Source organism: Bufo gargarizans, chromosome 2, assembly GCF_014858855.1.
Source record: "Bufo gargarizans isolate SCDJY-AF-19 chromosome 2, ASM1485885v1, whole genome shotgun sequence".
Classification (NCBI taxonomy): Eukaryota; Metazoa; Chordata; class Amphibia; order Anura; family Bufonidae; genus Bufo; species Bufo gargarizans.
The window spans coordinates 21,119,165-21,135,183 of NC_058081.1; the positions used below are offsets into that span (position 1 = coordinate 21,119,165).

General features: G+C 45.2%; 1 protein-coding gene across 1 annotated transcript; it reads left to right on the forward strand.

Annotated features, from left to right (window-relative positions):
* Positions 1–6,375: 6,375 nt before the first annotated feature.
* Positions 6,376–15,366, forward strand: LOC122929242 (dnaJ homolog subfamily C member 18-like). Its single transcript, XM_044282755.1, has 2 exons — positions 6,376–7,761; positions 13,881–15,366. Exons 1-2 carry the CDS (start codon positions 7,264–7,266, stop codon positions 14,874–14,876), a joined length of 1,494 nt encoding a protein of 497 aa, XP_044138690.1. The 5' UTR covers positions 6,376–7,263; the 3' UTR covers positions 14,877–15,366.
* Positions 15,367–16,019: the final 653 nt, after the last annotated feature.

The window sequence follows — 16,019 nt, forward strand, 5'->3', positions numbered from 1 at the left end:
CCGCATCCAGCACCGGGTCACATCATGTTCTGTGCTCGGCCTGTTTACTCTCTATTTATAACCAGGGCTTATCCGGACGCCACAGGAAGCACTGAGTGTGTGAAACCGGATCACCCCGGGAGGTTCAGGCGGCTGCCAATCAGTCTCCATTATGTGGACACATCAGATAACATCATGATGGTTCCCATTATAATAAGACGCCTCAAAAACAGGGACGTTGTCCACCACAAAGTAGCTACGGGTCCCCTGGAAAAGAACCCCCCAAAGTAGTTATCATCTCCCCAGGTCTTTTGACAACAACAACCTCAACCCGATTGTCCTGGGAGGAATCCATCATCCCTAGAGACAAAATGACCACACTGACTGGACGAAGGTCTGCCAGCTGCGACAACCTCTGCAAACGACCAGGAAATCCTACCATATTGTCTGTTGTGGGGGCATTACTTGTGGTCCTCAAGTTATGGGGCGATAGCAGCTGGCCGTGTTATAAAGCACCATAAACAACATTATGGGGCACAGTCTGTGACTCATGGTGCCATGGTGGAGGCCCTTTGGCAGGAGATGTAACGGGGATAATACCTGTCGCTAACCACATTATGGGTCATTTTTAGTGGCTGGCAAAGGTTATGGGGTCTTTGTGACTGGGAACACTATCTGAGGCATACTGCCAATGGCAGATTAGGCCTGAGCTGTAGGGGCTCCTTTTCCCCACCACCACACCAAAAAATATTAGGACCTTAGACGAGACACATCTCTTTACCTTACTCACTCCTGGACTTCTTTTCAGGTTTAGACAACACAAGGTCATGATCCTGGTGTGGCATCTCCTGGACCTGATGAGGAGCTTGGGAGTGAGAAGTACTACAAGCTGTTATCTATTAATTTTGTAGATAAAAGCTAATTAGCAGGGGTGTTGTTACAGCCTAACTGTCAACCCAAACCCCCCGAGCCCTAAAGACATATTTAGATAGGCATTACATACAGCACTATCACACATACAGGAGAATACAGCACCACATACCTCTTACATCAAGCGACGTCTTCTCTTCAGATGTAGATGTTCTCTTTCTTCATGTTCTCCATTGGAACTTCTTTCAGACACTTGTCGTCTCTGCAGAGTTTGGCCTCATGCACACGACCGTTGTGTGCACCCGTGGCCGTTGTTCCGTTTTCCGTGATTTTCTGCGGACCCATTGACTTTCAATGGGTCCGTTGAAAACTCGGAAAATGCACCGTTGTTCTTCAGCGGCCGTGATCCATGTTTCCTGTCTGTCAAAAAAATATGACCTGTCCTATTTTTTTGATGGACAACGGTTCACGGACCCATTCAAGGCAATGGGTCCGTGAAAAAACACGGATGCACACAAGATTGACATCCGCGTCCGTGATCCGTGGCCGTAGCCTACTTTCACACAGACGGATCGCAGATCCGTCTGCATAAAAGCTTTTTCAGAACTGAGTTTTCACTTCGTGAAAACTCAGATACGACAGTATATTCTAACACAGAGGCGTTCCCATAGTGATGGGGACGCTTCTAGTTAGAATATCCTAAAAGAACTGTGTACATGACTGCCCCCTGCTGCCTGGCAGCACCCGATCTCTTACAGGGGGCTGTGATCCGTACAATTAACCCCTCAGGTGCCGCACCTGAGGGGTTAATTGTGCGTATCACAGCCCCCTGTAAGAGATCAGGTGCTGCCAGGCAGCAGGGGGCAGTCATGTACACAGTTCTTTTAGGATATTCTAACTAGAAGCGTCCCCATCACCATGGGAACGCCTCTATGTTAGAATATACTATCGGATTTGAGTTAGATCGTGAAAACTCAGATACGACAGTATATTCTAACACAGAGGCGTTCCCATGGTGATGGGGACGCTTCTAGTTAGAATATCCTAAAAGAACTGTGTACATGACTGTCCCCTGCTGCCTGGCAGCACCCGATCTCTTACAGGGGGCTGTGATCCGTACAATTAACCCCTCAGGTGCCGCACCTGAGGGGTTAATTGTGCGTATCACAGCCCCCTGTAAGAGATCAGGTGCTGCCAGGCAGCAGGGGGCAGTCATGTACACAGTTCTTTTAGGATATTCTAACTAGAAGCGTCCCCATCACCATGGGAACGCCTCTATGTTAGAATATACTATCGGATTTGAGTTAGATCGTGAAAACTCAGATACGACAGTATATTCTAACACAGAGGCGTTCCCATGGTGATGGGGACGCTTCTAGTTAGAATATCCTAAAAGAACTGTGTACATGACTGTCCCCTGCTGCCTGGCAGCACCCGATCTCTTACAGGGGGCTGTGATCCGTACAATTAACCCCTCAGGTGCCGCACCTGAGGGGTTAATTGTGCGTATCACAGCCCCCTGTAAGAGATCAGGTGCTGCCAGGCAGCAGGGGGCAGTCATGTACACAGTTCTTTTAGGATATTCTAACTAGAAGCGTCCCCATCACCATGGGAACGCCTCTGTGTTAGAATATACTGTCGTATCTGAGTTTTCACGATCTAACTCAAATCCGATAGTATATTCTAACATAGAGGCGTTCCCATGGTGATGGGGACGCTGCAAGTTAAAATATACCATCGGATTGGAGAAAACTCCGATCCGATGGTATAATAGGGACTCCTGACTTTACATTGAAAGTCAGTGGGGACGGATCCGTTTGCAATGGCACCATATTGTGTCAACGCCAAACGGATCCGTCCCCATTGACTTGCATTGTAAGTCAGGACGGATCCGTTTGGGTCGCACAGCCAGGCGGACACCAAAACGATTTTTTTTTTTTTACTTTCCTTCATGTCCGTGGATCCTCCAAAAATCAAGGAAGACTCACGGAAGAAAAAACGGACACGGATCACGGAACTAAAGGACCTGTTTTTGCGGACCGAAAAAAAAAAACGGTTGTGTGCATGAGGCCTTTGTCACAAAAGACATCTGGTTCCTCACTTCTCCATCATCCTCTACTCCTGGTGCCCCACCATTGTTATTCTGCTGTTACCCCAATACCTCCACGTATACTATACTGCATAAATAATAGCACCATACAGATAGTATCGCCATTGTAATAGGGCTCCAAAAAATTCCCACCAATAGTAATAATTCTCCCTTAGATTGCCCTCAAGAGTGTTAAGCTCCCTAAAAGTGCCCCATTAGTAGTAGTGCCTTCCATATTGCACCCAATAATAATGTTCTCCATAGTACCCCTGCCAGTAATAATGCCCCTATATTGCCCATTGTAGAAATACATTTCCAGATAGTGCCCATAGTAGTAATAATGCCCCTCATAGTGCCCCCAGTAGTGACAAGCCCTACATAGCGCCCCAGTAGTGACAAGCCCAACATAGCGCCCCAGTAGTGACAAGCCCTACATAGTGCCCCCAGTAGTGACAAGCCCTACATAGTGCCCCCAGTAGTTGCACTGCAACTATAATACGTCCAGTTGTTACTATGTCCACATACTGCCCCAGTAGCTATAATGCCCACTGTAGTTACAATGCTACCGTTACAACTATATTATATGGATGTAATGGCTGGCACTATTGTATGACATTATGACAGGTACTATTGTATGGACATTTTGCTAAGTGCTAGTATATGGGCAGTATGTCAGGTACTATTATATGGCAGTATGTCAGGTACTATTATATGGCAGTATGGCTGGTACTATTATATGGCAGTATGTCTGGAACTATTATAAGGGCAGTATGTCTGGGACTATTATATGGGCAGTATGGTTGGTACTAGTATATGGGCAGTATGTCTGGTACTATTATATGGCAGTATGTCTGGAACTATTATATGGGCAGTATGTCTGGGACTATTATATGGCAGTATGTCTGGGGCTATTATATGGCAGTATGTCTGGTATTATTATATGGCAGCATGGCTGGAACTATTATATGGCAGTATGTCTGGGACTATTATAAGGGCAGTATGTCTGGTACTATTATATGGCAGTATGGCTGGTACTATTATATGGCAGTATCTCTGGTACTATTATATGGCAGTATGTCTGGGACTATTATATGGGCAGTATGTCTGGTACTATTATATGGCAGTATGTCTGGTACTATTATATGGGCAGTATGTCTGGTACTATTATATGGCAGTATGTCTGGTATTATTATATGGCAGTATGTCTGGTATTATTATATGGCAGTATGTCTGGGACTATTATATGGGCAGTATGTCTGGGACTATTATATGGCAGTATGTCTGGTACTATTATATGACAGTATGTCTAGTACTATTATATGGCAGTATGGCTGGCACTAGTATATGGGCAGTATGGCTGGCACTAGTATATGGGCAGTATGTCTGGTATTATTATATGGCAGTATGTCTGGGACTATTATATGGGCAGTATGTCTGGGACTATTATATGGCAGTATGTCTGGTACTATTATATGGCAGTATGTCTGGTACTATTATATGGCAGTATGGCTGGTACTATTATATGGCAGTATGTCTGGTATTATTATATGGCAGTATGGCTGGTACTATTATATGGGCAGTTTGTCTGGGACTATTATATGGCAGTATGTCTGGTACTATTATATGGCAGTATGGCTGGTACTATTATATGGCAGTATGTCTGGTATAATTATATGGCAGTATGTCTGGTACTATTATATGGCAGTATGTCTGGGACTATTATATGGGCAGTATGTCTGGGACTATTATATGGGCAGTATGTCTGGGACTATTATATGGCAGTATGTCTGGTACTATAATATGGCAGTATGTCTGGGACTATTTTATGGCAGTATGTCTAGTACTATTATATGGCAGTATGTCTGGTACTATTATATGGCAGTATGTCTGGGGCTATTATATGGCAGTATGGCTGGGACTATTATATGGGCAGTATGGCTGGTACTATTATATGGCAGTATGTCTCGTACTATTATATGGCAGTATGTCTGGTACTATTATATGGCAGTATGCCTGGTACTATTATATGGCCAGTATGTCTGGTACTATTATATGGCAGTATGTCTGGTATTACTATATGGCAGTATGTCTGGTATTATTATATGGCAGTATGTCTGGTACTATTATATGGCAGTATGTCTGGTATTACTATATGGCAGTATGTCTGGTATTACTATATGGCAGTATGTCTGGTATTATTATATGGCAGTATGTCTGGTACTATTATATGGCAGTATGGCTGGTATTATTATATGGGCAGTATGTCTGGTTATATTATATGGCAGTATGTCTAGTACTATTATATGGCAGTATGTCTGGTACTATTATATGGCAGTATGTCTGGTACTATTATATGGCAGTATGCCTGGTACTATTATATGGCAGTATGTCTGGTTATATTATATGGCAGTATGTCTAGTACTATTATATGGCAGTATGTCTGGTACTATTATATGGCAGTATGCCTGGTACTATTATATGGCCAGTATGTCTGGTACTATTATATGGCAGTATGTCTGGTATTACTATATGGCAGTATGTCTGGTATTATTATATGGCAGTATGTCTGGTACTATTATATGGCAGTATGTCTGGTATTACTATATGGCAGTATGTCTGGTATTACTATATGGCAGTATGTCTGGTATTATTATATGGCAGTATGTCTGGTACTATTATATGGCAGTATGTCTGGTTATATTATATGGCAGTATGTCTAGTACTATTATATGGCAGTATGTCTGGTACTATTATATGGCAGTATGTCTGGTACTATTATATGGCAGTATGTCTGGTACTATTATATGGCAGTATGTCTGGTACTATTATATGGCAGTATGTCTGGGGCTATTATATGGCAGTATGTCTGGTACTATTATATGGCAGTATGTCTGGTACTATTATATGGCAGTATGTCTGGGACTATTATATGGCAGTATGTCTGGGACTATTATATGGCAGTATGCCTGGTACTATTATCTGGGCAGTATGTCTGGTTATATTATATGGCAGTATGTCTGGTACTATTATATGGCAGTATGTCTGGTACTATTATATGGCAGTATGCCTGGTACTATTATATGGCAGTATGTCTGGTTATATTATATGGCAGTATGTCTAGTACTATTATATGGCAGTATGTCTGGTACTATTATATGGCAGTATGTCTGGTACTATTATATGGGCAGTATGTCTGGTACTATTATATGGCAGTATGTCTGGTACTATTATATGGCAGTATGTCTGGTACTATTACTATTATTTGAGTATATTTGCAGATTTGTTTCATAAAATACAAAGCTTTAATCAAAATCCTAAAAATACTTATTAACCCTACATCTTCTTGATTCTGCAGAAGATGAAATGTGAACTCAATACTATCCTAAGGCAGCAGTGAGAACTACATTTCCCATCATCCCCCGGGCTGCAGGAAGGAAGCAGCGAGGGTTGCTGAGGATCAGCTGCTGCTGTCTGTAGCCTCTCTCCAAGGCTTTTTATAGGACTAGTGGGGGATGGGGCGTGAAAGGAGGCCAGCGACATACGATGCCTCGCTCCGGGGCTCTGGCTAATTAATCCATGCAGGAGAGGGGATCCTGGGATTACTGTCATTTCTGCAGCCGCGTCTGGCAGGTGACGGGGAGCGATATAGATGCTGTGTAATAACCATCCCATCCTCCGGATGCTGCCGTAATCTCCGGCTCACTGGACGCTCAGGATCCTGACATCTGCAATATTGTATTTTCGCACGATCTGGCCTGGAATCACCAGCAGAGAAAACACGTAAGAATCCGCACAGGGCGCTACAATCCCAAGAGTCGCATCCATATTCATGAGCAGCTGCCGACACCCTGCATCCTGATACGTTTCAATGACAGGCTGCGAAGAAGCCGTAACACCTCCGTCTACATCCAAGACCATGGTCTGTTCACTGGATCCTGTCGCCCCGTGTCATCGTATCCCTGGGGAAAAGCCTTCATTAATATAACTAAAAATTAAAATTTAAAAAACTGCATTTTTCGTTTTACATTTCCGGAAATTCGCATTCCTTTTTCTACATATTGTGGAGAAAAACTAGGGTTTTGTTTTTGGAAAAATTAATCATCACTGGAAAATATTCGCAAAAACTTGGAAATGTGAGAAAATTCACTTTAAAATTTTTGTTTTCATTTAATTTAGTTTTGATTTTTATTTTATTTCTAATTTTTTAGATTATTTTTTTAAACCTTGTTAATGATATACAGAAAGACTCTTGATAGAAAATTTGATTTTTTTTTTGGATGACATAAGAATTTTCTTGGTGGTAGTTAGAGGCAACGGCGTTTGAGATGGAGCGACAGAGAGCTGAGATGCTCATAAAGATCGCACGGGTTCGCCTCGAGTGCGGGAGAACGGGGGATGCTCTAAATTACCTATATCAAGCCCAAAGCCTGTACCCTACGCGCACGGCGGCCGGCCTCATACAGGCCATACGAGGAGGTTATTTCGAAGCTGATGGAGGTCATGGTGGACCAACACATGGTCACTATGAGCAACGTGACTTCTGGGCCCATCAGAACCACTATGCGGGTTGTGGGAACTGTGGTAGGCCGGCATGGGAAGAGGAGGAGGATGATGATGAAGATGAAGAGGAGGAGGATGAGGAGGATGAAGAGGAAGAAAAGGAAAGGGTAATACAAGGCTTTGACAACCAGGAGGATTATTACCGAGTTCTTGGAGTCAGGAGGGACGCCAATACCGAAGTGATCCGAAAGTCGTATCGGAAACTGGCGCTGAGATACCACCCAGACAAGAACAGCTCCGCAGGAGCTACAGAGGCCTTCAAGGTGAACAGGGATGGTGAGCCAATGTAAAAGGTTGGGGGAGGTTTATGACATATGTGTGTGTTACTTCTGATTCTAGGAAAAGCTGGGTGACAACCAATATGGCTGCCATATGTGCTCCACCCATAGCGGGCCACAACTAAGTTTGCAACCTTTACTACCAAAAAAGACTTTATATTATTTAATACACCTGAGACATAGGGTAGATAATGGGTTAATGCAAACATAATCATCTAGAGAAGTGTTCCTCAACTCCAGTCCTCAGGGCCCACCTACCGGTCACGATTTGAGAATATCCCACAGAATGAATACCTGTGGTAAGTCCTGATGCACTGACACTAATTATATCACCTGCTTAATACTAAGGAAATCCTGAAAACATGACCTGTAGGTGGGCCCCGAGGACTGGAGTTGAGGAACCCTGATCTAGAGTACATATTGGGTGAATGACAGCTTCCCTGGTGGTCTAGGTACTGAAGGAGTCAATGCTAACATACCTGGTGTTCCTGATTTTGGAACTGAAGGTGTCAATATTAAACCCACTGGTGGTATAGGGCATTGTGGGGCTTAATATAGGCATCTCTTGTGGTCGAGGACAGTGAAGGTGTCATTACCAGATGCCTGCTTCCCTGGTGGTCTAGGTAATGACATAGTCAAAGCCTCATCAGTGGTGGGCTATTGTACTGAAATGGCCAATGTCAAAATCTTTGGTGGCACAAGGCATCGATGGAGTTAATGTAAGCATCTCTGGTGGCCCAGGCCAGATAAGAAGTTGATGTGAGCTTTCCTTGTGATCTAAGTATTGACATAGTCAATGAGAAAATCCCTGGTGGTCTAGGGCAGTTACGGGGTTAATGTAACCATCTCTGGTGGTGTAGGGCAGTTAAAGGGGTTATTCAGCCCATAATATTGATGACCTATCCTCAAGATAGATCATCAATATCTGATTGCCGGGGGTCCGACAGTCGGGACTCCGCCATTAAGCTGTGAGATGAGGAGGCGGTGCTACACTATGTCTCGTCCCTGTGTAGCAGTGGCATATTGGAGCGGGTGCTTGTATTATACCGCACTTCCAAGATGAAGGAGCGCTGCCTCCACTTCAAACAGCAGATCGACGGAGGTGCCAGGTGTTGAACCCCGCCGATCTGATATTGATGAACTATCCTGAGGATAGGTCATCAATATTATGGGCTGGATAACCCCTTTAAGGGGTTAATGTTAACATTTTTGATGGTTTAGGGTAGTAAAAATGTTAATATTAGCATCCCTGGAGTTCTAGGATAGTAAAGGGTTAATGTCGGCTTCACTGGTGGTCTACATGTTAAAGGAGTTAACACCAACTGGCCATTTACTGACTGATGCCTTAGAGACAACCAATAATGTCCAAAAGTGGACCTCACCATGCTTTTCAAGAGAAGTAAATAGTAAATCTGCTTTGTAGGGAAAATGTCTCATCCAAAATTGTACAACAAATGTACAGAATTGCATTTCTGGAGCCTGGAAAAGCTGGGTGAGAACCCACTGCAATGGGGCTCATGATGGTTGTCCCCTGGCTCTTCCAGAAATAGATATAACCAAGAAATCAATGAACAGAACTTGACAGAAGGGAATTATTCAAGGCCTGGGCCCTGGGTCTCCTCGGGTCGCTCTCCTTGCTGGTGTCCATCCATTCATACAGTAAAGGGTTAATGGACGGAACCAAGGCAGATACCATACCTCATAGCAAAAGTCCATGAGACCAAGAAGAGTTTGGGCATCCAAAGACCCTCCAAAACAGTGTGTCACCCACAGATCCTCCATAATGGTGTGTCACCCACAGATCCCCATAACAGTGTCATCCACAGATTCCCCATAACAGTGTCATCCACAGATCCCCCATAACAATGTCATCCACAGATCCCCCATAACAATGTCATCCACAGATCCCCCCATAACAATGTGTCATCCACAGATCCCCCCATAACAGTGTCATCCACAGATTCCCCATAACAGTGTCATCCACAGATCTCCCATAACGGTGTGTCATCCACAGATCCCCCATAACAGTGTCATCCACAGATCCCCCATAACAATGTCATCCACAGATCCCCCATAACAATGTCATCCACAGATCCCCCCATAACAATGTGTCATCCACAGATCCCCCCATAACAATGTGTCATCCACAGATCCCCCATAAGACTGTCATCCACAGATCCCCAATAACTGTGTCATCCACAGATCCCCCATAACAGTGTCATCCACAGATCCCCCATAACAGTGTCATCCACAGATCCCCCATAACAGTGTCATCCACAGATCCCCCATAACAGTACCATCCACAGATCCCCCATAACAGTGCCAACCACAGATCCCCTATAACAATGTCATCCACAGATCCCCCATAACAATGTCATCCACAGATCCCCCATAACAATGTCATCCACAGATCCCCCATAACAATGTCATCCACAGATCCCTCATAACAATGTCATCCACAGATCCCCCCATAACAATGTGTCATCCACAGATCCCCAATAACAGTGTCATCCACAGATCCCCAATAACAGTGTCATCCACAGATCCCCCATAACAGTGTCATCCACAGATCCCCCATAACAGTGTCATCCACAGATCCCCCATAACAATGTCATCCACAGATCCCCCATAACAATGTCATCCACAGATCCCTCATAACAATGTCATCCACAGATCCCCCCATAACAATGTGTCATCCACAGATCCCCCCATAACAATGTGTCATCCACAGATCCCCCATAAGACTGTCATCCACAGATCCCCAATAACAGTGTCATCCACAGATCCCCATAACAGTGTCATCCACAGATCCCCCATAACAGTGTCATCCACAGATCCTCCATAACGTTGTGTCATCCGCAGATCCCCATAACAGTGTCATCCACAGAACCCCCATAACAATGTCATCCACAGATCCCCCATAACAGTGCCATCCACAGATCTCCCATAAAGTGTCATCCACAGATCCCCCATAAAGTGTCATCCACAGATCCCCCATAACAATGTGCCATCCACAGATCCCCCATAACAGTGTCATCCACAGATCCCCCATAACAGTGTCATCCACAGATCCCCCATAACAGTGTCATAAACAGATCCCCCATAACGGTGTGTCATCCACAGATGCCCCATAATAGTGTCATCCACAGATCCTCCATAACGTTGTGTTATCTGCAGATCCCCCATAACAATGTCATCCACAGATCTCCATAACAGTGCCATCCACAGATCCCCCATAACAGTGTCATCCACAGATCCTCATAACAATGTCATCCACAGATCCCCCATAACAGTGTCATCCACAGATCCTCATAACAATGTCATCCACAGATCCCCCATAATGGTGTATCATCCACAGATCTCCCATAACGGTGTGTCATCCACAGATCCCCCTTAAGAGTGTCATTCACAGATCCCCAATAACAGTGTCATCCACAGATCCCCCATAACAGTATCATCCACAGATTCCCCTTAACAATGTCATCCACAGATCCCCCTTACAGTGTCATCCACAGATCCCCCATAACAATGTCATCAACAGATCCCCCATAACAGTGTCATCCACAGATCCCCCATAACAATGTCATCCACAGATCCCCCATAACAGTGCCATCCATAGATCCCCCATAAGAGTGTCATCCACAGATCCTCCATAAGAGTGTCATCCACAGATCCCCCATAACAGTGTGTCATCCACAGATCCCCCATAACAGTGTGTCATCCACAGATCCCCCATAACAGTGTGTCATCCACAGATCCCCCATAACAGTGTGTCATCCACAGATCCCCCATAACAGTGTCATCCACAGATCCCCCATAACAGTGTCATCCACAGATCCTCCATAAGTATCATCCACAGATCCTCCATAACGTTGTGTTATCTGCAGATCCCCCATAATAATGTCATCCACAGATCCCCCATAAGTGTCATCCACAGATCCCCCATAAGTGTGTCATCCACAGATCCCCCATAACAATGTCATCCAAAGATCCCCCATAACAGTGTTATCCACAGATCCCCCATAACAATGTCATCCACAGATCCCCCATAACAGTGTCATCCACAGATCCCCCATAAGTCTCATCCACAGATCCCCCATAACAGTGTGTCATCCACAGATCCCCCATAACAGTGTGTCATCCACAGATCCCCCATAAGTGTCATCCACAGATCCCCCATAACAGTGTCATCCACAGATCCCTCATAACAGTGTCATCCACAGATCCTCCATAAGTGTCATCCACAGATCCTCCATAACGTTGTGTTATCTGCAGATCCCCCATAACAATGTCATCCACAGATCCCCCATAAGTGTCATCCACAGATCCCTCATAAGTGTCATCCACAGATCCCCCATAAGTGTCATCCACAGATCCCCCATAAGTGTCATCCACAGATCCCCCATAACAATGTCATCCAAAGATCCCCCATAACAATGTCATCCAAAGATCCCCCATAACAATGTCATCCAAAGATCCCCCATAACAATGTCATCCAAAGATCCCCCATAACAATGTCATCCAAAGATCCCCCATAACAGTGTGACCCACAGATCCCCCATAACAATGTCATCCACAGATCCCCCATAACGGTGTGTCATCCACAGATCCCCCATAAAGTGTCATCCACAGATCCCCTATAACAATGTGTCACCCACAGATCCCCAATAACAGTGTCATTCACATATCTCCCATAACAGTGTCATCCACAGATCCCCCATAACAGTGTCATCCACAGATCCCCCATAACAGTGTCATCCACAGATCCCCCATAACAGTGTCATCCACAGATCCCCCATAACAGTGTCATCCACAGATCCCCCATAACAGTGTCATCCACAGATCCCCCATAACAGTGTCATCCACAGATCCCCCATAACAGTGTGTCATCCACAGATCCCCCATAACAGTGTGTCATCCACAGACCCCCCATAACAGTGTGTCATCCACAGACCCCCCATAACAGTGTGTCATCTACAGACCCCCCATAACAGTGTGTCATCCACAGACCCCCCATAACAGTGTGTCATCCACAGACCCCCCATAACAGTGTGTCATCCACAGACCCCCCATAACAGTGTGTCATCCACAGATCCCCCATAACAGAGTTATCCACAGATCCTTTATAACAGTGTGTCATCCACAGATCCTCCATAACAGTGTCATCCACAGATCCTCCATAACAGTGTCATCCACAGATCCTCCATAACAGTGTCATCCACAGATCCTCCATAACAGTGTCATCCACAGATCCCCCATAACAGTGTCATCCACAGATCCCCCATAACAGTGTCATCCACAGATCCTCCATAACAGTGTCATAGACAGATCCCCCATAATAGTGTCATCCACAGATCCCCCATAACAATGCCATCCACAGATCCCCCATAACAGTGTGTCATCCACAGATCCCCCATAACAGTGTGTCATCCACAGATCCCCCATAACAGTGTGTCATCCACAGTTCCCCCATAACAGTGTCATCCACAGATCCCCCATAACAATGTGTCATCCACAGGTCCCCCATAACAGTGTCATCCACAGATCCTCCATAACAGTGTCATCCACAGATCCCCCATAACAATGTGTCATCCACAGGTCCTCCATAACAGTGTCATCCACAGGTCCTCCATAACAGTGTCATCCACAGATCCTCCATAACAGTGTCATCCACAGATCCTCCATAACAGTGTCATCCACAGATCCTCCATAACAGTGTCATCCACAGATCCTCCATAACAGTGTCATCCACAGATCCCCCATAACAGTGTCATAGACAGATCCCCCATAACAGTGTCATCCACAGATCCCCCGTAACAGTGTTATCCACAGATCCCCCATAATGGTGTGTCATCCACAGATCCTCCATAACAGTGTGTCATCCACAGATCCCCATAACAATGTTTCATCCATAAGTTTGTCATCCAGAGATATCCCACAAGTGTATCATCCACCCCCCCCCCCCCCCATAACAGCATGACATCCATAGATTCCAATAACAGTGTATCATCCACAGATCCCCCATCTGAGACACTTTCCTCCATTGTTTCTATATTTGTGGCTTATCTCTTTACTCATTGGATTTTATGCTATTTTTTCTATAGGTTATTGGGAAAGCATTTGCAGTTCTCAGTGATCCGACAAAGAGAAAGGCTTATGACTACTCCCAAGGCCGAGCTCAAGCTCCTTCTGACCAGGACCTGACAACAGATGAGATCTTCGATCTATTTTTCAGGGGTCACTTTTCTGCCCGCGCTGCTTATGCCTTCAGCGGTCGTCCAAGAGAGCCACCAAGATCAACCAGAAGAGATGAACCAGATGGAACATGGCAGAGGTGGTCATCAGAGGATGATATGCAAGACAGGCCAAGGTGGCAGCAGAGGGAAAGTATGAGACAAAACAATGGCCAAGACTGGAGACCGAGAGAGGAGACCTCCCAGGAAAGAAGGAGACAATGGCAAGAGCAGAAACAAGAGGGTGGTCAATCAAAGGGGCAGAAAGACGTCAAACGAGAGCCAGGAAGACCCAAGACCCAGCAGGAACGGAAACAAGACGTTGGACAGACAAATTCAAAGTGGTGGGAGAAGAAGGGTCAAGAACCCAAGAAGTCAAGATGGCGTGAAGAAATGGAAAAACATAATATAAAACGTCCTAGAAGACAGGAAGAGGAAGAAGAAGCTGGTACTCCTAAATCAGCTTATTCTGCCTTCATCCAGGTCCTACCAGTCCTGATCCTGGTGGTGGTATCAGTGGTGGCACAAATGACAGCCACCACTCCATCTTACAGTCTCCATCCCAAATCTTCTTATGGTCTAACAGTTCCCAGGGAAACCAGCAGTCGAGGGGTTCCGTATTTTGTTGGCCAGAATTTTCAGAACCGTTATCGAGGCCAGGCACTGGTAGAGCTCGAGAGGGCAGTGGAGAAGGAATATGCCGAACAAGTCCAAGCTGGTTGTTGGAAAGAGAAACAGCAGAGGTCTGACTTGGCCAACTTAGCCCGGCTTTATGGAGACCAGAGATTAAGGGAAAAGGCCGACAGCTTCAAGATGGAGAACTGTAGGAAGCTGTCAGACCTCATAGGCATAAGGAGGGGAGGCTGATGTGTGGTCCTCACAAGACTTTTCTTTGGGAGGGGGAAGGAGGACCCATTAAGATCATGTTTGTGCTAGTTAATAATACAGCTGATAGAAAACTTGCACACATTGGAGCCTAGAACCTTAGGCTCAGGCTGCATGGTGACCTCCGTCATAAAAAGTTTAATGTGGTGGTGACATGAGGTCATGAGTACAATATTGAAAAAATTCTCGGACAGACCTCAAAACCATCAAAAATTTGCCCAGGCCAAATCACAAGTAACTTCCATTGTATGACCTCAGCCTTGCAATATTCCACAGACCACGGTGTAGTCTGGGCCTTCTATTCATTATAGACTGAATTCTCTTGGACACTTCTTGAGACATTTTTAGAGAATTAGGCCTCATGCACACGACCGGTGTGTTTTGCGGTCCGCAAATTACAGATCCGCAAAACACGGATGGTGTCCGTGTGCATTCCGCAAATTGCGGAACGGCACGGACAGCCATTAATTTAACTGCCTATTCTTGTCCGCAAAACCAACAGGTTATATATTTTTTGTGGCCCACGGAACAGAGCAACGGATCTTTTGCGGCCCCATTGAAGTGAATGGGTCCGCATCCAAGCCGCAAAAACTGCGGCTCGGATGCGGACCAAAACAACGTTCGTCTGCATGAGGCCTTATCAAAATGTTCCTCATACTGTGAAAATAGATAAAGTACGTGCCAAAACAACACCGAACCCAACACTGAGCCACAGAAGGTCCTATAAATTACTAGACACATCAATACTACGCATCATATAGTTCTTGTCTTCATTTCATCCATTAGGTGCTCACTACTGAGTTGGGCAGATGTTCTGGCTTGAGGTTGGAGAAGCTGTAATCCTACTGGTTGTTACAAGTGACTCCTTCAAGGACATCTCCAGGAAGGACCATAAAATCCCCTCGTCTTCAGTGCGATGCTCAGATAACTAGACACATGTATTCTACTTTGCCTGTAAGTTAATAAAATGAACTCTTTTACCTCAGGCATGATTACCTCAGGAGATGATTGGGTGAGGAGACTTTGGTAGATTGATTGACACATAACTAACTGGGGGAGTGGTCTGAGATACCCCAGAACTAGAAGGTATGGCTGGTCAGCCTCAGCTGCTGTCATAGGTGGGTG

Coding starts and splice junctions, on each gene's coding strand:
- LOC122929242 (XM_044282755.1), top strand. CDS start 7,264: ATGGAGCGACAGAGAGCTGAGATGCTCATAAAGATCGCACGGGTTCGC. Junction 7,762..13,880: donor GAGCTACAGAGGCCTTCAAG/GTGAACAGGGAT, acceptor TTTTTTCTATAG/GTTATTGGGAAAGCATTTGC.